Here is a 22,478-nt window from a genome sequence, read left to right on the forward strand (position 1 = left end):
CTCTCTCTGTCACCCTCTCTGTCTCTCTCTGTCTCTCTCTCTCTGTCACTCTCTCTGTCTCTCTCTCCCTGTGTCACTCTCTCTGTCTCTCTCTGTCACTCTCTGTCACTCTCTGTCACCCTCTCTGTCTCTCTCTGTCTCTCTCTGTCTCTCTCTCTCTGTCACTCTCTCTGTCTCTCTCTCCCTGTGTCACCCTCTCTGTCTCTCTCTCTCTCTCTCTGTCTCTCTCCCTGTGTCACTCTCTCTGTCTCTCTCTGTCTCTCTCCCTGTGTCACTCTCTCTGTCTCTCTCTCTCTCTCTCTGTCTCTCTCTCCCTGTGTCACCCTCTCTGTCTCTCTCTCTGTCTCTCTGTCTCTCTCTCCCTGTGTCACTCTCTCTGTCTCTCTCTGTCTCTCTCTGTCACCCTCTCTGTCTCTCTCTGTCTCTCTCTCTGTCTCTCTCTCCCTGTGTCACTCTCTCTGTCTCTCTCTCTCTCTCTCTCTGTCTCTCTCTCCCTGTGTCACCCTCTCTGTCTCTCTCTCTCTCTCTCTGTCTCTCTCTCCCTGTGTCACTCTCTCTGTCTCTCTCTCTCTCTCTCTGTCTCTCTCTCCCTGTGTGTCTCTCTCTGTCTCTCTCTCTGTCACTCTCTCTGTCTCTCTCTCTGTCTCTCTCTCTGTCTCTCTCTCTCTGTCTCTCTCTCTCTGTCTCATCTCTCTCTCTCTGTCTCTGTCTCTCTCTCCCTGTGTGTCTCTCTCTGTCTCTCTCTCTCTGTCTCTCTCTCTGTGTCACTCTCTCTGTCTCTCTCTCCCTGTGTGTCTCTCTCTGTCTCTGTCACTCTCTCTGTCTCTCTCTGTCACTCTCTCTGTCTCTCTCTCCCCGTGTCACTCTCCAATTCCAATTCCAATTCCAATTAAAATGCTTTATTGGCATGAAAGTTTACAGAGAACCATATTGCCAAAGCTTACATAGCAAAAAGGTACAGTTTTCCAACATTCTGTAGGTGTCAATCGATTTGACATTTGTTGGGTACATACAATATTACTTTTAAACAATATTAATTTTAAACAGTCTTTGTACTTCATTTGGTACGTTCAATATTAATTTTAAACAGTCTTAATTTTAAACAGTCCTCAGGTTGTGACATGTTGTTACATATTTGGCCCCAAGGTATGGTCTGTCTCCTTCTCCTAGGACTAATCTCAATTTTGACAGATCATCCAATTCCTTGAAATCTGGGGTTGTTTGGCTTAGCTTGTTGAATAATATGTTTCTTGATGTGTTGAATTTTTCGCATTTTAGGAGGAAATGCATTTCTGTTTCAACCTCGCCAGCCAGACATTGATCGCATATTCTATTCTCTCTAGGCTGCCAGGATTTCTTGTATCTGCCTTTTTCAATTTCCAGTTGGTGGTCGCTTAGTCTGTACCTGGTGAGGGTCTGTCTCTGTTTTGTGTCTCTGATGGTCGTGAGGTAGTCTGCCAGTTTATATTCTCTTTTTAGGGCCCGGTAACATTCTAATCTGCTTTGGCTTTCGGTTATTTTGTTCCAATGTTCCAGGTAGGTTTCTTTGCATTTTTTAATGATTTGGTTCACTCGGATTGGTGTTTGGGCGGCTGTGTTGCTCTCTGTCTCTCTCTGTCACTCTCTCTGTCTCTCTCTCCCCGTGTCACTCTCTCTGTCTCTCTCTGTCACTCTCTCTGTCTCTCTCTCCCTGTGTCTCTCTCTCTGTCTCTCTCTCCCTGTCTCTCTCTCTCTGTCTCTCTCTCTCTGTCTCTCTCTCTGTCTCTCTCTCCCTGTCTCTCTCTCTCTGTCTCTCTCTCTCTGTCTCTCTCTCTGTCTCTCTCTGTCACTCTCTGTCACTCTCTCCCCGTGTCACTCTCTCTGTCTCTCTCTCCCTGTGTCACTCTCTCTGTCTCTCTCTCCCTGTGTCACTCTCTCTGTCACTCTCTCCCTGTGTCACTCTCTCTGTCACTCTCTCCCTGTGTCACTCTCTCTGTCTCTCTCTCCCTGTGTGTCTCTCTCTGTCACTCTCTCCCCGTGTCACTCTCTCTGTCACTCTCTCCCTGTGTCACTCTCTCTGTCACTCTCTCCCTGTGTCACTCTCTCTGTCTCTCTCTCCCTGTGTCACTCTCTCTGTCTCTCTCCCCGTGTCACTCTCTCTGTCACTCTCTCTGTCTCTCTCTCTGTCTCTCTCTCCCTGTGTCACTCTCTCTGTCTCTCTCTCCCTGTGTCACTCTCTCTGTCTCTCTCTCTGTCTCTCTCTCCCTGTGTCACTCTCTCTGTCTCTCTCTCTCTCTGTCTCTCTCTCCCTTTGTCACTCTCTCTGTCACTCTCTCCCTGTGTGTCTCTCTCTGTCTCTCTCTCCCTGTGTCACTCTCTCTGTCTCTCTCTCTCTCTCTGTCTCTCTCTCCGTGTCACTCTCTCTGTCACTCTCTCCCTGTGTGTCTCTCTCTGTCTCTCTCTCCCTGTGTCACTCTCTCTGTCTCTCTCTCCCTGTGTCACTCTCTCTGTCTCTCTCTCCCTGTGTGTCTCTCTCTCCCTGTGTGTCTCTCTCTGTCTCTCTCTCCCTGTGTCACTCTCTCTGTCTTTGGGACACTCTCTCTTTCTTACTCTGGGTCTCGGTCTGTTTTTCTGTCTCTATCATTTTTTCTCTGCAAATCTGGGTCTTGTCTCTCTTTCTTTGTCTCCCTGTCTTTCTCCTTCTCTCTCTCTGCCTCTCTTTCTGTATTCCTCTGTGTCTCTCTCTCTCTCTATCTGATGCTCTCTGAGTTTCCGTCACTCTCTGTGACTCTCTCTTTCAGTCATTCTTTCTGTCACCTCTTTCTGTCTCTACCTTTCTCCCTCTCTGGGTCTGGTCTTGCCTCTCTTTCTCTCTGTCTCTGTCTCTCTGTGTTTCTTTCTGTCTGTCTCTCTCTCTCTCTCTGTCTCTCTCTCTCTCTCTGTCTCTCTGTCTCTCTCTCTCTCTGTCTCTCTGTTTCCCTGTCACTGGGAATATAACTTCAGCTCTGAATCTGTGGAGGATTTCTGTTCATTTCATGATCAGACTTGTTGTAACTAAGAAGTTGTTGTGGGATTTGAAGGGATTTCCGACCTGAGGGACTGGGCTCCCTCACCGGACCGGGAGCGGATCCGGGAGTGAGTCCGGCTCCTGGGAACAGGAGTGGGATTGGGTCCGGGAGTGGGGCGGGGTGGAGGGATGCATGGGATTTTAAAATAAAATCATTGAACAGGGGACAGTGTGAGGAAGAGGAAAATAATAGGGAGAGAACAAGGGAAAAGGCACAGAAAAAGAGAAGGGAGAAACGGAAAGAGATGGATGGATTGATGGAGACAAATAGACATGCAGTGAGATAGAACTGCAGAGAGAAAAGGGATAGGTGGAGAGAAAGAGATCGATGCAGAGAAAGAAAGGGGTGAGTTAAAGAGAGATGCAAAAAGAGAGAAAAGTAAAAGACGTCGAGAGAGAGAGAGAGAGAATGATACAGAGAGTGAGATAAGATGCCCACTAGACCAGTTCACTGGTTGAATTTGAGGTGCTAATGGTAAACTTCTCCCTCTAATCCTTTGCAGGTGGAATGTGACCGCAGGAACCTTCCAGCCCTGGGATTTGGGAGCTTTCCACACTTTCCCTGTTAAGTCCCCTGCGCTGTCCTGTCTCCCTTGGGCGCTGAGATGGTGAGAGGCTCCCCAGCAGTCTCCACCATCATCACTTGGAGTCTGACACCTCAGACAGAATCCCTCGCAGGTCCCTCAGCCCCCGACATCCTAGCCACCCACCATGTCCAACTACTCCGACAACCTGAACTGCACACAAAACTGCAGCCGCTACCTCGCTGAAGATGTGTACGATTACTATGACTATCCCGTCAACCTCTTCCCCATACCCATCTTGACTGGGATAACTGTCACCTGCATTCTGCTGGCATTGATTGGGATAAGCGGGAACGTCATGACCATCTTGATTGTGTCGAAGTTCAAAGACATGAGAACCACCACCAACTTCTACCTGTCCAGCATGGCCTTCTCGGACCTCTTCATTTTCATGTGTATGCCCTTGGACTTGTACCGGATTTGGCAGTACCGGCCCTGGAACTTCGGGTCCTTGCTCTGCAAACTGTTCCAGTTCGTCAGTGAGAGCTGTACCTACTCAACCATTCTCAACATCACCGCGCTGAGTGTGGAGAGATACTTTGCCATCTGCTTCCCGCTCAAGGCCAAAGTGGTCGTCACCAAGGGCAGGGTCAAAGCGATCATCTTTTTCCTCTGGTCAGTGGCCTTTGTCAGCGCTGGGCCCATCTTTGTTTTGGTCGGGGTCGAGCACATGAATGGAACCAAGCCCCAGCTGACCAACGAGTGCAAGGCTACAGAGTACGCGGTGAAGTCGGGGCTTCTGAACATCATGGTGTGGGTGTCCAGCATCTTCTTCTTCCTGCCCGTCGTCTGCCTTTCCATACTCTACAGTCTAATTGGCAGAAAACTGTGGAGACGGAAAAAGGAGGCCATCAGACCCAACATCAGCAGCAGGGAGAAGAACAATAAGCAGACAGTGAAGATGCTAGGTAAGAGTACATAGGAAGACAGAAAGAACTTGCATTTCTATAGCGCCTTTCACAACCTCAAGACGTCCCAAAGCGCTTCACAGCCAATGAAGTACTTTTGAAGTGTAGCCACTGTTGTAATGTAGGAAACACGGCAGCCAAATTATGCACAGCAAGCTCCCACAAACAGTAATGTGATAAATAACCAAATATTATATACTATATATATGGCCCAGAAATTCGGGTCTCCACAGGAGAGTACGCATGGGGTACTCACCCGTAGGCCCAATGGAAGTGCCGGTTTTCTGCATGCACTGCGCATGCAAGGGAAACCGGCAATTCCATTCCCCTGAAAGAAGAGGTTAAGAGGTGGAACGCGTGCGCAGGAGAGGCAGCGCGTGCGCATCAAACTTCGTTTTTTATGCAGGTTTTCCCGGGAGGGTAAGTCTCCAGAAGTTAGGCCTGCTTTTTACAAGGTAAGTGGTGAATTACTTAAAATTAAAACATTTTTTCCATAGGTTTATTATTTTAGCCCCATTAGAAAATAAAATTATTTTTTTCAAAAATTTAAATTATTGTTTAAAATAGTTATTTCATGTAATTTATAGTTTATTTTAAAAATGTGATGTTTTTTAAAAATTTATTTGAAGATTTAGTGATGTTTTGGGGCTTATGAATGAAGCATTCCCTGCTACCATTGGCTCTCCATGGCCCACGTGATCCCAGGGGACGCAGCGAACTAACTGCGCCCCTGGGATACGCAAGCACTGTGCGCCGGCAGTTGGAGGAGGGCCAGGATCGCAATTCCACGAGGGCCCACAGCTCAAAGGCTGGCGCGGTAGGTAAGTGCAGGTCGGGGGCTTGCACCTGCGGGAAGCCCCCGGCCCGAATTTCTGGGCCAATCTGTTTTTTAGTGATGTTTGGTTGAGGGATCAATATTGGGCCAGGGCACCGGGGAGAACTCCCCCTGCTCTTCTTCGAAATAGGGCCAAGGGATCTTTCCTATCCACCTGAGAGAGCAGACGGGGCCTTGGTTTAACATCTCATCCAAAAGACGGCATCTCCGACAATGCAGCACTCCCTCAGCACTGCACTGGGAGCGTCAGCCTAAATTTCTGTGCTTAAGTCTCTGGAGTGGGACTTTGAACCCACAATGTAGGGGGTTTTGGTTTGGGGTTTGTGTCTGGTCAGTCAGTCGTGTGTCTGAGCTGCTCCAGCCCCATGCGGTTCGAATCGCTTCACCTTTGGTTCTGACCACCGGACTTATTTACAAGTAGCGATATAGACAAACGAGACCAATGGTTCGGTGCAAAGAAAACCAATATTTATTAAAATAGAGAAACAATTACTATACATAGAAAATCACTATGGATGCAGCACAATTACACTTAACGGGGGAGGAGAAACGGACACATCGAGGGAAATTGACTAAAATGACACTTCAGCAATTCCCCTTAACTCCCACCCTTTACACCTATCTAGGTTATCTTGTGACGGGCCAGAAAATTGATGCTCACCAGTCTAGGATGTTGAAACACCTGCTCCGTGCCCTGTTGCTTGCTGATGTCTTAGGTTTTCACCGCCCCAAAGCAGTAATTTAAACGTAACTGCGGGTATTCTACTTCCTGGACGGGCTCTTCGTCGACGGTCCTTTTTGCTGGGTTGATGGTAAGGCAGGGCACCGGAGGCGAGGCAGGAGAGCGAGAGAGAGAGAGAAATGGCTTCCCGAAGGACTCGTTATACCCTTCCTGGTAGCCCTTATCTCCCGCCAGATCAGCTCATTTCTTTTGTCTAATCTGGACGTGTTGAAACTCATACAAAAGGTACCGATCTGGGCCCATCGACCTGGATGGCCGGTAATCGGTTTTAAACGCCTCATCAGTGTTCCCCTTTGTCCAACTGGTTTTGTGATAGGGCCATTCCAGTCTGAATGCCCCGTTGATCGTTTGAAGCACTTGGGTAAACAATGTTGACGTCCTCTAAACGAAGGCCTGAATGCAGCTGAGCTTGTCCCACTACATATTGAATAGGCCTTGCCTGCTCTTGATTGTTTGTGCAAACAACCTTGATGGCTTTTAATCAGAGGCCCGAATGCCACTGGGTTTGCTTCTCATGCATAAATGCAGAAGGTCTGTCTGCATTCAAGTTTCTGGAAAGTTCCTTCTCACAGTCATCAGAATACAAGCTTGTCAGTCCAAACTGAAACTTACAGGCTTTGGCCATGAGGCTGACCGCAGCCATCTTGTTGTGCCCTGGATTTTAAACTCAGTCCAACCAGGGTTTCTTTAATAAACCAAAAGTAAATCCTCGGGGGAGACATGAAATTTGCGAATCCTTTCAACAACCTTCTTGACTCAGGATGTGAGAGTGCTGCCCACTGAGCCATGGCTGACACGTGAGAGAGACTGCACACAAAAAAAAACAGTTCGACTCAAGGTTATTTCTTTATCAAACTTTTCCTTGACAAGGAAGGACATTTTAAAATGTATTCCTTTCTACGCCGAGTATTTGAGTCAGCCATGGCTCAGTGAGTAGCACTCTCATCTCTGAGTCAGAAGGTGATGGATTCAGGTCCCACAGGACTTGAGCTCATAACCTGTTTTCTGGCAATCGCCGAGGGAGTGCAGCACTGTCTGAAATGTGGTCCTTCGAGCAAGACTTTAAACCGAACGCTCCATCAGGCTGCTCTGTTGGTTCAGGTGGATGTTGAAGATCCCTTGGCATTATTCGGAGAGTAGGGAGCATTGCGGGTCTTCCTGGCTGATATTGCTCCCTCAGCCAGCACCACCAAAGAAATAAAGAGATGACCTGCTCATTTATCTCACTCTTACATTGTGGGATCTTGCTGTGCAAAAATGGCTACCGTTTTTGCACTTCAATGTAGTTTGTTGTATGTGAAGCACTTTGAATTGTTTCTGAGATGGAGTTTTAAGTCACCATATAAATGCAAGTCTTTCCATCTGTGTTTAAAGGGCCACTGTCTCCTGTAAATTTGGTGACCTTTTGTAAGCACATGTATGTTCTAAATCATAAAGAAAGACTTGCATTTCTATAGTGCATTTCATGACCTCAGGATTAACCCTGATGTTGGTTGAGGGACAAATATTACATAGGATTACATCGGATACACGGCACAGAAACAGGCCATTCGGCCCAACCAGTCCATGCCGGTGTTTATGCTCCACTCGAGCCTCCTCCCGTCTTTCCTCATCTAACTCTATCAGCGTAACCTTCTATTCCCTTCTCCCTCTATCAGTATAACCCTCCATTCCCTTCTCCCTCATATGCTTATCTAACCTCCCCTTAAATGCATCGATACTATTCGCCTCAATCACTCCCTGTGGTAGCGAGTTCCACATTCTCACCACTCTCTGGGTAAAGAAGTTTCTCCTGAATTCCCTTTTTGGGTTTCTTGGTGACTATCTTATATCGATGGCCTCAATTTATGCTCTTCCCCACAAGTGGAAACACTCTCTCTGTATCCACTCGATCAAAAATTTTCATAATGTTGGCCCAGGACTCTCCTGCTCTTCTTCGAAATAGTGCCATGGGATTTTTTACCTGAGAGGGCAGTCGGGGCCTCGGTCGAAAGATGGCACCTCGGAGAGTGCAGCACTCCCTCAGTACTGCACTGGGAGCGGCAGCCTGGATTATGTGCTCAAATCTCTGGAGTAGGGACTCGAACCCACGACCTTCTGACTCAATAGCAAGAGCGCTACCCACTGAGCCCTCGGTGACACTATAAGTGAAACTTTAAGGACCTGAAAATAGTTCTCTAATTATAGGTAATGAAGTTCTGAAATATGAATGGCGGAGTGGACTGTTTATGCTGGGTGACACTAGAATGAGTTACATTGGTCATGGCTTCTAATAAACGTAAGTCACTGAGAGCTTTGCGTAGTTTGTGAAACCCCATAGTAATATCAACATAATCCTTCAGAGATAGGAGCTGTCCCTTTTTTATTCATTCCCGAGGTGTGGGCGTCGCTGGCAAGGCCAGCATTTATTGCCCATCCCTAGTTGCCCCTTGAGAAGGTGGTGGTGAGCCGCCTTCCTGAACCGCTGCAGTCCGTGTGGTGAAGGTGCTCCCACAGTGCTGTTAGGGAGGGAGTTCCAGGATTTTGACCCAGCGACGATGAAGGAACGGCCGATATATTTCCAAGTCAGGATGGTGTGTGACTTGGAGGGGAACTTGGAGGTGGTGGTGTTCCCACGCGCCTGCTGCCCTTGTCCTTCTAGCTGGAAGAGGTCGCGGGTTTGGGAGGTGCTGCCGAAGAAGCCTTGGCGAGTTGCTGCAGTGCATCTTGTAGATGGTACACACTGCAGCCACGGTACGCCAGTGGTGGAGGGAGTGAATGATATGCACATCATACATAAGAACATAACATAAGTAGGAGCAGGAGTAGGCCATACGGCCCCTCGGGCCTGCTCCGCCATTCAATAGGATCATGGCTGATCCGAATCTAGACTCGCGTCCACTTCCCTGCCCGCTCCCCGTAACCCCGAATTCCCTTATCAGCTAGGAAACTGTCTATCTCTGTTTTAAATTTATTTAATGTTGCAGCTTCCACAGCTCTCTGGGGTAGCAAATTCCATAGATTTACTACCCTCTGAGTGAAGAAGTTTCTCCTCATTTCAGTTTTGAAAGGGCAGCCCCTTATTCTAAGATTATGCCCCCTAGTTCTAGTCTCACCCATCAGTGGAAACATCCTCACCGCATCCACCCGATCAAGCCCCCTCACAATCTTATATGTTTCGATAAGATCGCCTCTCATTCTTCTGAACTCCAATGAGTAGAGGCCCAACCTACTCAACCTTTCCTCATACGTCAACCCCCTCATCTCCGGAATCAACCGAGTGAACCTTCTCTGAACCGCCTCGAGAGCAACTATATATTTTCTTAAATATGGAAACCAAAACTGCACGCAGTATTCCAGGTGTGGCCTCACCAATACCCTGTATAACTGAAGCAAGACTTCCCTGTTTTTATACTCCATCCTCCTTGCAATAAAAGCCAAAATTCCATTGGCCTTCCTGATCACCTGCTGCACCTGCAAACTAACTTTTTGTGTTTCATGCACTAGGACCCCCAGATCCCTTTGTACTGTAGCACTTTGCAGTTTCTCTCCATTTAGATAATAACTTGCTCTTTGATTTTTTCTGCCAAAGTGCATAACCTCAAACTTTCCAATATTATATTCCATCTGCCAAATCTCTGCCCACTCACTTAGCCTGTCTATGTCCTTTTGCAGGTTTTTTATGTCCTCCTCACTCACTGCTTTCCCTCCCATCTTTGTATTGTTGGCAAACTTGGATGTGTTGCACTCGGTCCCTTCCTCCAAATCATTAATATAGATTGTAAAGAGTTGGGGTCCCAGCACTGACCCCTGTGGAACACCACTAGTTACTGATTGCCAGCCCGAGAATGAACCATTTATCCCCACTCTTTGTTGTCTGTTAGATAGCCAATCTTCCACCCATGCCAGTATATTATCCCCAATCCCGTGATTTTTTACCTTGATCAGTAATCTTTTGTGTGGAACCTTGTCAAATGCCTTTTGGAAGTCCAAATACACTACATCCACTGGTTCCCCTTTATCCACCCTGTATGTTACGTCCTCAAAGAATTCGAGCAAATTTGTCAAACATGACTTCCCCTTCATAAAACCATGCTGACTCTGTCCTATTAAATTATGTTTATCCAAATGCTCTGTTATTGTTTCCTTAATAATGGACTCCAACATTTTGCCAACCACAGATGTTAGGCTAACTGGTCTATAGTTTCCAGCTTTTTGTCTACTTCCCTTCTTAAATAAGGGTGTTACATTAGCAGTTTTCCAATCTGCCAGGACCTTTCCTGAGTCCAGGGAGTTTTGGAAAATAATCACCAATGCATCCACAATCCCTACCGCCACTTCTCTCAAGACCCTAGGATGTAGGCCATCAGGTCCGGGGGATTTATCCGCCTTAAGTCCCATTATTTTACCAAGTACCATCTCCTTAGTGATTTTAATTGTGTTTAGCTCCTCCCCCCCCCCCATTGCCCCCTGTTTGTCCAGTCTTGGGATATTTTTAGTGTCCTCTACTGTAAAGACTGATACAAAATATTTGTTCAGCGTCTTTGCCATCTCCATATTCCCCACCACTAGTTTCCCGGTCTCATTCTCTAAGGGACCAACGTTCACTTTAGCCACACTTTTTCTTTTTATATAGCTGTAGAAACTCTTGCTATCAGTTTTTATATTTTTTGCTAGTTTACTTTCATAATCTATCTTCCCTTTCTTAATTAATCTTTTAGTTATTGTTTGCTGGCTTTTAAATGCTTCCCAATCTTCTATCCTCCCACTAGATTTGGCTACTTTATATGCCCTTGTTTTCAGTCGGATACTATCCTTTATTACTTTACTAAGCCACGGATGGCTGTCTTTTCTTTTACTCCCCTTTTTCCTCAGTGGAATATATTTATCTTGAAAGATGTGAAATATCTCCTTGAATGTAGACCACTGCTCTTGTACCATCTTACACTTTAATCTGTTTTCCCAGTCCACTTTAGTCAATTCTACTCTCATACCTTCATAGTCTCCTTTATTTAAGCTCAGTACGCTGGTTTGAGATCCAACTCTCTCACCCTCAAACTGAATTTGGAATTCAACCATATTATGGTCACTCATTCCAAGGGGATCCTTTACTAGGACATTTTTTATTAATCCTGTCTCATTACACAGGACCAGATCTAAGATTGCCTGCCCCCTGGCTGGTTCAGTTACATACTGCTCAAGGAACCCGTCCCTAATACTTTCTATGAACTCTCCCTCAAGGCTGCCATGCCCAATTTGATTAGTCCAGTCAATGTGAAAGTTAAAATCCCCCATGATTATAGCTGTTCCCTTATTACAAGCCCCAACTATTTCCTGATTTATACTCCGACCAACAGAGTTGCAACTGTTAGGAGACCTATAGACTATGCCCACTAGTGACTTTTTCCCCTTATTATTCCTTATCTCCACCCAAACTGTTTCACTATCCTGATCCTTTGACCCAATATCATTTCTGACTATTGCAGTGATTCCATCCTTGATTAACATAGCAACCCCACCTCCCTTTCCTTCCTGTCTGTCCTTCCTAATTGTCAAAAACCCTTGTATGTTTAGTTCCCAGTCATGATCATCTTGCAGCCATGTTTCTGTAATGGCCACCAGATTATACCCATGTGTAGTTATTTGTACCATCAACTCGTCTATTTTGTTACGAATGCTGCATGCATTCAGATAAAGAACTTTCAAATATGTTTTCTGACAATTTATTCCTGCTTTTACCCCTTTTACTACTTTACCTTTATCATTATACATTCTGTCCCTTCCTGACACGCTCTGGTTTTTAATTCCCCCACTGCTACCATGCTCTATTGCCTTCTCCGCTGTCATTTTTATTTTTTGCTCGCTTAAAACCTCCCATCATCATCTAGTCAGTGTTATTATTTGAGTCACTGAGCACAAAAATAATAAAATTAGCACAGAAATCAAAGCAGAAAAACTTTATGAAGCAGTGTTTCTAGGCAAGCTTGTTTCAGGATCCGCGGAGAAACGAGAACACCAGGAAAACAAAAGCACCAGCTGTACTGTCGGAGGGTCAGTACTGAGGGAGTGCCGCACTGTCGGAGGGGCAGTACTGAGGGAGTGCCGAACTGTCAGAGGAGCAGTACTGAGGGAGTGCTGCACTGTCAGAGGGGCAGTACTGAGGGAGTGCTGCAGTGTCAGAGGGGCAGCACTGAGGGAGTGCTGCATTTTCGGGGGGACAGTACTGAGGGAGCGCCGCACTGTTGGAGGGGCAGTTCTGAGGGAGCGCTGCACTGTTGAAGGGGCAGTTCTGAGGGAGCGCTGCATTGTCGGAGCTGCAGTGCTGAGTTAGCGCTGCACTGTTGGAGGGGCAGTACTGAGGAAGCGCTGCACTGTTGGAGGGGCAGTACTGAGGAAGCGCTGCACTGTCTGAGGGGCAGTACTGAGGGAGCGCTGCACTGTCGGTGGGGCAGCACTGAGGAAGCACTGCACTGTCGGAGAGGCAGTACTGAGGGAGCACTGCTCTATCGGACGAGCAGTACTGAGGGACTAATGCACTGTCGGAGCGGCAGCACTGAGGGAGCACTGCACTGTTGGAGGAGCAGTACTGAGGGAATACTGCAGTGTCGGAGGGGCAGTACTGAGGGAGCGCTGCAGTGTTGGAGGGGCAGTACTGAGGGAGCGCTGCACTGTCGGAGGGGCAGTACTGAGGGAGTGCTGCACTGTCAGAGGGGCAGTACTGAGGGAGTGCTGCACTGTCGGAGGGGCAGTACTGAGGGAGCGCCGCACTGTCAGAGGGGCAGTACTGAGGAAGTGCTGCACTGTCAGAGGGGCAGCACTGAGGGAACGCTGCTCTGTCGGTGTGCAAGTACTAATGGCGAGCTGCACTGTCGGAGGGGCAGTACTGTGGGAGCGCTGCACTGTTGGAGGGGCAGCACTCAGGGAGTGCTGCACTGTCAGAGGGGCAGTACTGAGGGAGTGCTGCACTGTCAGAGGTGCAGCACTGAGGGAGCGCTGCTCTGTCGGAGTGCCAGTACTGATGCAGAGCTGCACTGTCTGAGGGGCTGTACTGAGGGAGTGCTGCGCTGTCAGAGGGGCAGCACTGAGGGAGCGCTGCACTTTTGAGGTGACAGTACTGAGCGGGTGCTGCAGTTTCGGAGGGACAGTGACGAGGGCGTGCTGCACTGTCGAGGGGCCGTATTGAGGGAGCTCCGCACTGTTGGTGCGGCAGCGCTGAGGGCGTGCCGCACTGTCAGAGTTGCCGTCTGTCAAATGAGACATTAAACTGAGGCCCTGTCTACCCTCTCAGCTGGAAGGCAAAGAACCCACTGCCACTATTTCAAAGATGGGCAGGGGAGTTCTCCCTGGTGTCCTGGGCCAATATTTATCCCTCAACCAACATCACTAAAAACAGATTATCTAGTCATTATCACATTGCTGTTTGTGGGAGCTTGCTGTGCGCAAGTTGGCTTCCTGGTTTCCCTGCATTACAACAGTGACTACACTTCAAAAGTACCTATTTTGCTGTAAAGCGCTTCGGGACATCCTGAGGCAGTGAAAGGTGCTATAGAAATGCAAGTCTTTCCTTTTCTCTGGTTGAACACTGGTTTGTGGCAGTCAATGGGTTAATAATTGTGCTGAAGCAGTACGCAAAGAAATATCATTCACACATATTAATGTTTTACACACTCACTGGCAACAGTACTCTCCACCATCAAAGCTTTACAACATCCATCAAACTCTCCGGTGTTGCTCAACCCTCCAACCAAGCAAAGGCACTGGAAAAGGTGCAAAAAATATTCTAAGGATGATACCAGATCTGAGAGGTTATAAGAACATAAGAACATAAGGAGTAAGAGCTGGAGTCGGCCATACGGCCCCTCGAGACTGCTCTGCCATTCAATAAGATCATGGCTGATCTTCAACTCCACTTTCCCGCCCGATCCCCATAACCAGGCGGCTAAGAAGGCAAATGGCATGTTGGCCTTCGTAGCAAGAGGGTTCGAGTACAGGAACAAAGATGTCTTGCTACAGTTGTACAGGGCCTTGGTGAGACCGCACCTTGAGTATTGTGTGCAGTTTTGGTCACCTTACCTGAGGAAGGACGTTCTTGCCATGGAAGGAGTGCAGCGAAGATTCACCAGGCTGATACCTGGGATGGCAGGAATGACGTATGAGGAGAGATTGGGTCGATTGGGCTTATACTCACTGGAGTTTAGAAGATTGAGAGGGGATCTCATCGAAACCTATAGAATTCTGTCAGGTCTAGACAGACTAGATGCAGGAAGGATGTTTCTGATGGCCGGGGAGTCCAGAACCAGGGGTCATAGTCTAAGGATAAGGGGTAAGCCATTTAGGACTGAAATGAGGAGGAATTTCTTCACCCAGAGTGGTGAACCTGTGGAATTCTCTACCACAGAAGGCAGTTGAGGCCAATTCATTAAATATATTCAAGGAGGAGTTAGATATATTTCTTAAGGCTAAAGGGATCAAGGGATATGGGGAGAAGGCAGGGACAGGGTACTGAATTTGGATGATCAGCCATGATCTCATTGAATGGCGGAGCAGGCTCGAGGGGCCGAATGGCCTACTCCTGCTCCTATCTTCTATGTTTCTGTGTTTCCCCTTCCCATCCCAACTTAGCAAACCCCAGAGAAACACAGAATCGTAGAAACTTGTAGCACAGAAGGAGGCCATTCAGCCCATCGTGTCTGTGCCGGCTCTTTGAAAGAGCAATCGTGCTTAGTCCCACACCCCCGCTTTTTGTCCGTGACCTATCAGGCCGAGTGTTCCTGATCCCCACAACTCCCTGAGTGAAATGATTTCTCCTCATCTCCCCTCTCGATCTTTTGCCAATGATTTTTAATCTATGACTTCACCAAAGCGAAAAGCCTTTCTCGCTCTACTCTATCAAAACCTCTCATCGTTTTGAAAACCTCGATTAGGTCACCTCTTAACCTTCTCGGTTCCAAGGAGAACAGTCCTAACTTTTCCAACCTCTCCTCATAACTGAAGTCCCTCATCCCTGGTAAGATCCTGGTAAACCTCCTCTGTCCCCTTTCATCTTTCCTGAAGTGTGGTGCCCAGAATTGTCCACAGTACAACATGTCACATGTTGGCAGAAAGCAAGACGTAAGGACATTTACGTATGTTTTTTAAAATTTCATTCATGGGATGTGGGCATCACTGGCAAGGCCAGCATTTATTGCCCATCCCTAATTGCCCCTGAGAAGGTGGTGGTGAGCCACCTTCTTGAGCCGCTGCAGTCCGTGTGGTGAAGGTACTCCCACAGTGCTGTTAGGGAGGGAGTTCCAGGAGTTTGACCCAGCGACGATGAAGGAACAATGATATATTTCCAAGTCAGGAAGATGTGTGACGTGGAGGTGAACTTGGAGGTGGTGGTGTTCCCATGCACCTGCTGCCCTTGTCCTTCTAGGTGGTAGAGGTCGCAGGTTTGGGAGGTGCTGCCGAAGAAGCCTTGGTGAGTTGCTGCAGTGCATCTTGTAGATGGTACACACTGCAGCCACGGTACACCGGTGGTGGAGGGAGTGAATGTTTAAGGTGGTGGATGGGGTGCCAATCAAGCGGGCTGCTTTGTCCTCGATGGTATCAAGCTTCTTGAGTGTTGTTGGAGCTGCACTCATCCAGGCAAGTGGAGAATATTCCATCACACTCCTGACTTGTGCCTTGTAGATGATGGAAAGGCTTTGGGGAGTCAGGAGGTGAGACACTCGCCGCAGAATACCTAGCCTCTGACCTGCTCTTGTAGCCACAGTATTTATGTGGCTGTCCAGTTAAGTTTCTGGTCAATGGTGACCCCCAGGATGTTGATGGTGGGGATTCGGCGATGGTAATGCCGTTGAATATCAAGGGGTGGTGGTTAGACGCTCGCTTGTTGGAGATAGCCATTGCCTGGCACTTGTGTGGCGCGAATGTTACCTGTTATGTCGGCCAGGTCTTGTTGCATGCGGGCATAGACTGCTTCATTATCTGAGGAGTTGCGAACGGCACTGACTCTGTGTGTAAAGGTACAGTTGTGGATTAGCCAGCTAAAGCCGGGGCACCTTTATACTGCACACCACTTGCCCAGCTTGGGCTACGCTACGTGTTAGCACACCAGCCGCACAGGGTTGCCTGGAGTCCAGTGGGAGTAGTCGTGGGCTCTCCGCTCCACCAACGACAGACATATGACTCCAGGTCCCCTGTGTCAGGCCAAGGGGAAGTCATCAGCAGCAGCCCCCCTCTGGCGTCCTGCCGACTGCCCAGCTCAGGTGCAGTATTGGATTAGCGTGATAGCAAAATACTGCGGATGCTGGAAATCTGAAATAACAACAGAAGACGCTGGAAAAACTCAGCAGGCCAGGGCAGCATCCATGGAGAGAGAAACAGAGTTAACGTTTCAGGTCGAAGACCTTTTGTCAGAACTGAGAAAAAAAGGCAGGAAATGAAACAGATTAAAAGGCCAGTTTGGGGGTTGGGAAATGGGGGAGGGGATGAAAGAACAAAAGGGAAGTGAAGAGACATTAAGAGGTATTCAAGACGAGACGAGATGGTAATAGGACAGGTAGAGAAACAAAGGATGGCTCTAGATGAGGTGTGAAATGCGCTGGCAGAGTGAGAGACAGCTGCCACGTGGGAGAGAGAAAAAGGAAAAGGCACAAACCAAAAGTGTGGATAAAAAATATATAGAAATATGATAGGGGCCGAGGTTATGATCTGAAATTGTTGAACTCGATATTGAGTCCGGAAGGCTGTAAAGTGCCTAATCGGAAGATGAGGTGTCTGTCACACAAGGTCAACTCAGTTCCAATTTCCCATCAGTAGGCCTGTCTTCTTGGTGCCAACTTGGCCCCAACTACAACAACAACAACTTGCATTTATATAGCGCCTTTAACGTAGTAAAAATGTCCCAAGTTGCTTCACAGGAGCGATTATCAAACATAATTTGGCTCTGAGCCACATCAGGAGATATTACGGCAGGTGGCCAAAAGCTGGGTCAAAGGGGTAGGTTCCAAGGAGCGCCTGAAAGGCAGAGAGAGAGGGAGAGAGGCGGAGAGAGAGGGAGAGAGGCGGAGAGGTTTAGGGAGGTAATTCCAGAGCTTAAGGCCCAGGCAACTGAAGGCTGCACGTTATCAATCAGTGAATAACGAGGGTTAAATAAAAGGATGATAAACGCATGAAAAGATCACATCCCCGCCTACCAGTGGGCCCAGCTGTCTTCCAGTCACTCCAAGTGACTCATTGCCACAGCAATAGCGGCGATTTTGTGCTCATAAATATTAAACGCTAGTTACAAAATTTGTACCTGTCCTCGGTTCTGGCTCGGTGCTACAGTAAGTGAGACAGGCACAGTGCCAGCTGATACAGCCAGCTCACATTCAATCATCTTGGCAACGGGAATAAAGTGCAATGCTCCACCAAGACCGAAAATAGTCAGGGAGGGGGTGGGTTTTAACAACCTGTAGGTTATAGGAGCAAGGGACTAAGGGAAAAAGTGAGTAAATGTAGAAAACGGTGAGATGGGTCTAGAATTCACCACCTCAGGACATCTCAAAGCACTTCACAGTCAATGAAGCACTTCTGGAAGTGTAGTCACTGTTGTAATGTAGGAAATGTGCAGCCAATTTGTACACAGCAAGCTCCCACAAACAGCCAATGAGATAATGACCAGATAATCTGTAGGTTTTGTGATGCTGGTTGAGGGACAAATATTGGCCCAAACACTGGGGAGAACTCCCCTGCTCTTCTTCGAAATAGTGGCCGTGAGATCTTTTACGTTCACCTGAGAGAGCAGACGGGGCCTCGCTTTAACATCTCCTCCAAAAGACGGCACCTCCGACAGTGCAGCACTCCCGCTGAAGTGCCAGACTACATTACAGGCTCAAGTCTCTGGAGTGGGGCTTCAACCCACGACCTTCTGACTCAGGCGAGAGTGCCACCCACTTAGCCACAGCTTGACACCTTGGCTCAAATTGTCAAGACGTGACCTTTCTTTCAGGAACCCATGCTGACCCTTGATTCTAACTATTGAGCAGAGAGTACAGTTCTTTCCCATAAACTTTATGTCATTAGAACCAAGTCAATATTCCCAGAGTTGCCAGCTTAGAAATATAGGAACAGGAGGAGGCCATTGAGCCCCTCGAGCCTGTTCCGCCATTCAATGAGATCATGGCTGATCTGCGACCTAACTCCAGATACCTACCTTTGGCCCATATCCCTTAATACCTTTGGTTAACAAAAAGCTATCAATCTCGGATTTAAAATTAACAACTGATCCAGCATCAATTGCCGTTTGCGGAAGAGAGTTCCAAACTTCTACCACCCTTTGTGTGTAGAAGTGTTTCCTAATTTCATTCCTGAAAGGTCTGGCTCTAATTTTTAGACTATGCCCCCTAGTCCTAGACTCCCCAACCAGCAGAAATAGTTTCTCTCTCTCTACTCTATCTGTTCCCATTAATAGCTTGAAAACTTCGATCAGATCACCCCTTAACCTTCTAAATTCCAGGGAATACAACCCTGGAAGTCTACCTTTCACTTGCAGTTGGAACGATGGCTAGCTGTATTCCGCACCCTTAGTTTTACCCGTTTCCATGAAACTATCAGCACTTTCAACTTGTGAACTTCGACTTTTTTTTTTTGAATGCTTTTCCAACAAGATCAATCACACTTATGGATCCTTGTTAAGCTTTTTTTCTTTTTAATAACTGTTTCTCTACCATCCTGTGTCTCTGCAATTCTTTGAAGTATCCTCTGATAGCTCGTTTATTGGATTAGACAAGATCCTGGATACTTCAACTGCAAATACCAATGAGAAAGACTTAATTAAAAGGTCAGCGTACCTTTCACTTGAGTCTGTCTTCCTCCCTTTACACCGTGCAGAGAGACTATTCATTCTTTAATCTGTTGTAATGTAGCCAAAGTACCTTGTTAGCCCTTTGAGACTGGTTTCTCTATTTCTCTTTTCTGACTCCAAATAGTCTTCAGCAAATTTTAATTTAATTTTATTTGGGGCGGTGATAAGGTTTTTATTTTTACCCCTCATACCCCGTCTCGTGAATAATTTCAAACATTTTTCCTTTTGCTGGCCAATTTTCTCCCCTCCCTCCTTTGAAATGTGGAATACTGCTCGTTCTCCAGTTTCCCGCAGGGGAGGTCATTATTCATGTGCGATTATTCAACGGTAGAAGCATCGCAATAAAACAGACCCCCCCTCCTCCCAATGCAGTCCACCACCCAATCTCTGCCTGTAACCTTCCAGCAGGGTGTCGGTGGATAGCGATCACAAGTGGAAATAACAACAGAAAATGCTGGAAAAACTCAGCAGGCCAGGCAACATCCGTGGAGAGAGAAACAGAGTTAACGTTTCAACTGAACCCTTTGTCAAGACTAAAGAAGCACAGGAAATGAAATAGATTGAAAGGCCAGGCTGAGAGAGAACAAAAGAGAAGAGAAGAGACATTAAGGGGTATTCAAAACCAGACGAGATGGTGATAGGACTAGTGGAGACAAAAGGCGGCTCTAGATTAGGTTTGAAATGCGCTGGCAGAATGGGAGACAGCTGCCATGTGGGAGAGAGAAAAAGGGGAAGGGCCAAAACAAAGGTGTGGATAAAAAATATATGTAAAAATGTAATAGGGGCCGAGGTTATGATCTGAAATTGTTGAACTCGATATTGAGTCTGGAAGGCTGTAAAGTGCCTAATCGGAAGATGAGGTGCTGTTCCTCGAGCTTACGCTGGGTTTCTGTGGAACAATGCAAGAGCCCGAGTACAGTGAGGTCTGAGTGAGAATGGGGCGGTGAATTAAAATGACAGGCGACCGGACATTTTAATTCTCCGCCCCATTCCCACTCGGACCTCACTGTACTCGGCCTCTTGCATTGTTCCACGGAAACCCAGCGTAAGCTCGAGGAACAGCACCTCCTCTTCCGATTAGGCACTTTACAGCCTCCCGGACTCAATATCGAGTTCAACAATTTCAAATCATAACCTCGGCCCCTATTACATTTTTACTTATTTTTTATCCACACCTTTGTTTTGAGCCCTTCCCCCTTTTTCTCTCTCCCACATGGCAGCTGTCTCCCATTCTGCCAGCGCATTTCACACCTAATCTAGTGCCGTCTTTTGTCTCCACTAGTCCTATCACCATCTCGTCTGGTTTTGAATACCTCTTAATGTCTCTTCACTTCTCTTTTGTTCTCTCCCAGCCTGGCCTTCAGTCTTGACAAAGGGTTTGACCCGAAACGTTGACTCTATTTTCTCTCCACAGATGTTGCCTGGCCTGCTGAGTTTTTCCAGCATTTTCTGCTGTTATTTCGGATTTCCAGCATCTGCAGTATTTTGCTATCGATCACAAGTGGAACCCTGCTTGATTTATGCCTCCGTTACCTAGGGAGGCTAAATATGGGCCCACATTTCCAACCCAACTCAGTACAAATTAAACATGGGCCCTTCCTAGTCTGTATGTCTCACAAGAACAGGAGGAGGCCATTCAGCCCATCCAGGCTGCTCTGCCATTCAATTAGATCATGGCTGATCTGAACCTCAACTCCATTTACCTGCCTTCGCTCCATATCTCTTCACTCAGCGTATTCACTAAGTAATTGGAGAAAATCATTCAAAGCATATTTATTTTTATTTTGTAATTGGATTTAACTCAACCATAACCCTTGTAGAAAAACATTTGGAGCTAGACTCCGACCCCGACAAGAGATGCTCCAGCATTGTTGGGCGCAGGGACTGAGAATTTCAATTTTTAGCTTTGATGGATGAAAATACAGACACTCGGAAAGTTGAAGCTGAACCCCAAGTCTACAAGTCAAAGCGGAAGAGCGCGGACTGTACAAAGTGGCTAAGCGTGAGTTTGTGTGTGGGCTTCCTCTCCACTGGTCTCAGCCATGCTGCAGTGGAGACGGAGCCATGAATGGACCATTCGCACACACCGCCAGGCAGAGAGCCTCTCTCTCCTCCTTTAAGACGCTCCTTAAAAGCTACCACTTTGACCAAGCTTTTGGTCGCCTGTCCTAATATCTCCTTACGTGGCTCGGTGTCAAATTTTGTTTGATAATCGCTTCTGTGAAGCGCCTTGGGACGTTTTACTACATTAAAGGTGTTGTATAAACCCGGATTTTAAATTTAAAAAAATTCTCATCCTTTTCAAATCCCTCCATGGCCTCGCCCCTCCCTATCTCTGTAACCTTCTCCAGGCCCACAACCCTCCGAGATCTCTGCGCACCTCCAATTTTGGCCTCTTCCGCATCCCCTATTTTAATCACTCCACCATTGGTGGCCATGCCTTCAGCTGCCTGGGCCCTAAATTCTGGAATTCCCTCCCTAAACCTCTCCGCCTCTCTACCACTTTTTCCTCCTTTAAGGCACTTCTTAAAACTTACATCTTTGACCAAGCTTTTGGTTATCTGTCCTAATATCTCTCTTTTTTTATTTGTTCCTGGGATGTGGGCGTCGCTGGCAAGGCCAGCATTTATTGCCCATCCCTAATTGCCCTTGAGAAGGTGGCGGTGAGCCACCTTCTTGAACCGCTGCAGTCCGTGTGGTGAAGGTACTCCCACAGTGCTGTTAGGGAGGGAGTTCCAGGATTTTGACCCAGTGATGATGAAGGAACAGTAATATATTTCCAAGTCAGGATGGTGTGTAACTTGGAGGGGAACTTGGAGGTGGTGGTGTTCCCATGCACCTGCTGCCCTTGTCCTTCTAGGTGGTAGAGGTCGCGGGTTTGGGAGGTGTTGTTGAAGAATCCTTGGCGAGTTGCTGCAGTGCATCTTGTAGATGGTGCACACTGCAGCCACGGTACGCCGGTGGTGGAGGGAGTGAATGTTTAAGGTGGTGGATGGGGTGCCAATCAAGCGAGCTGCTTTGTCCTGGATGGTGTCGAGCTTTTTGAGTGTTGTTGGAGCTGCACTCATCCAGGTAAGTGGAGAGTATTCCATCACACTCCTGACTTGTGCCTTGTCGATGGTGGAAAGGCTTTGGGGAGTCAGGAGGTGAGACACTCACCGCAGAATACCCAGCCTCTGACCTGCTGTTGTTGCCACAGTATTTATGTGGCTGGTCCAGTTAAGTTTCTGGTTAATGGTGACCCCCAGGATGTTGATGGTGGGGGATTCGGTAATGGCAATGCCATTGAATGTCAAGGGGCGGTGGTTAGACTCTCGCTTGTTGGAGATAGTCATTGCCTGGCACTTGTGTGGCACGAATGTTACCTGCCAAGGTAATGTTACAAGCCTGAATGTCGTCCAGGTCTTGCTGCTTGCGGGCATGGGCAGCTTCATTATCTGAGGTGTTGCGAATAGAACTGAACACTGTGCAATCATCAGCGAACATCCCCACTTCTGACCTTATGAAGGAGGAAAGGTCATTGATGAAGCAGTTGAAGATGGTTGGGCCTAG

General features: G+C 47.5%; 1 protein-coding gene across 1 annotated transcript in view; it reads left to right on the forward strand.

Moving 5' to 3' along the window:
* The first annotated feature begins 3,553 nt into the window (after positions 1–3,553).
* Positions 3,554–22,478, forward strand: part of LOC147115449 (growth hormone secretagogue receptor type 1-like) — a 40,110-nt gene continuing 21,185 nt past the window's right edge. The window contains exon 1 of the mRNA XM_085989713.1: positions 3,554–4,538. Coding sequence (XP_085845839.1) covers positions 3,758–4,538 — 781 coding nt within the window. The 5' untranslated portion in view covers positions 3,554–3,757. The remainder of the gene's footprint in view (positions 4,539–22,478) is intronic.

The sequence above is a fragment of the Somniosus microcephalus genome, chromosome 6 (assembly GCF_052327205.1).
Source record: "Somniosus microcephalus isolate GS21.2 chromosome 6, FLI_Smic_1.0, whole genome shotgun sequence".
In the NCBI taxonomy this organism is placed as follows: domain Eukaryota; kingdom Metazoa; phylum Chordata; class Chondrichthyes; order Squaliformes; family Somniosidae; genus Somniosus; species Somniosus microcephalus.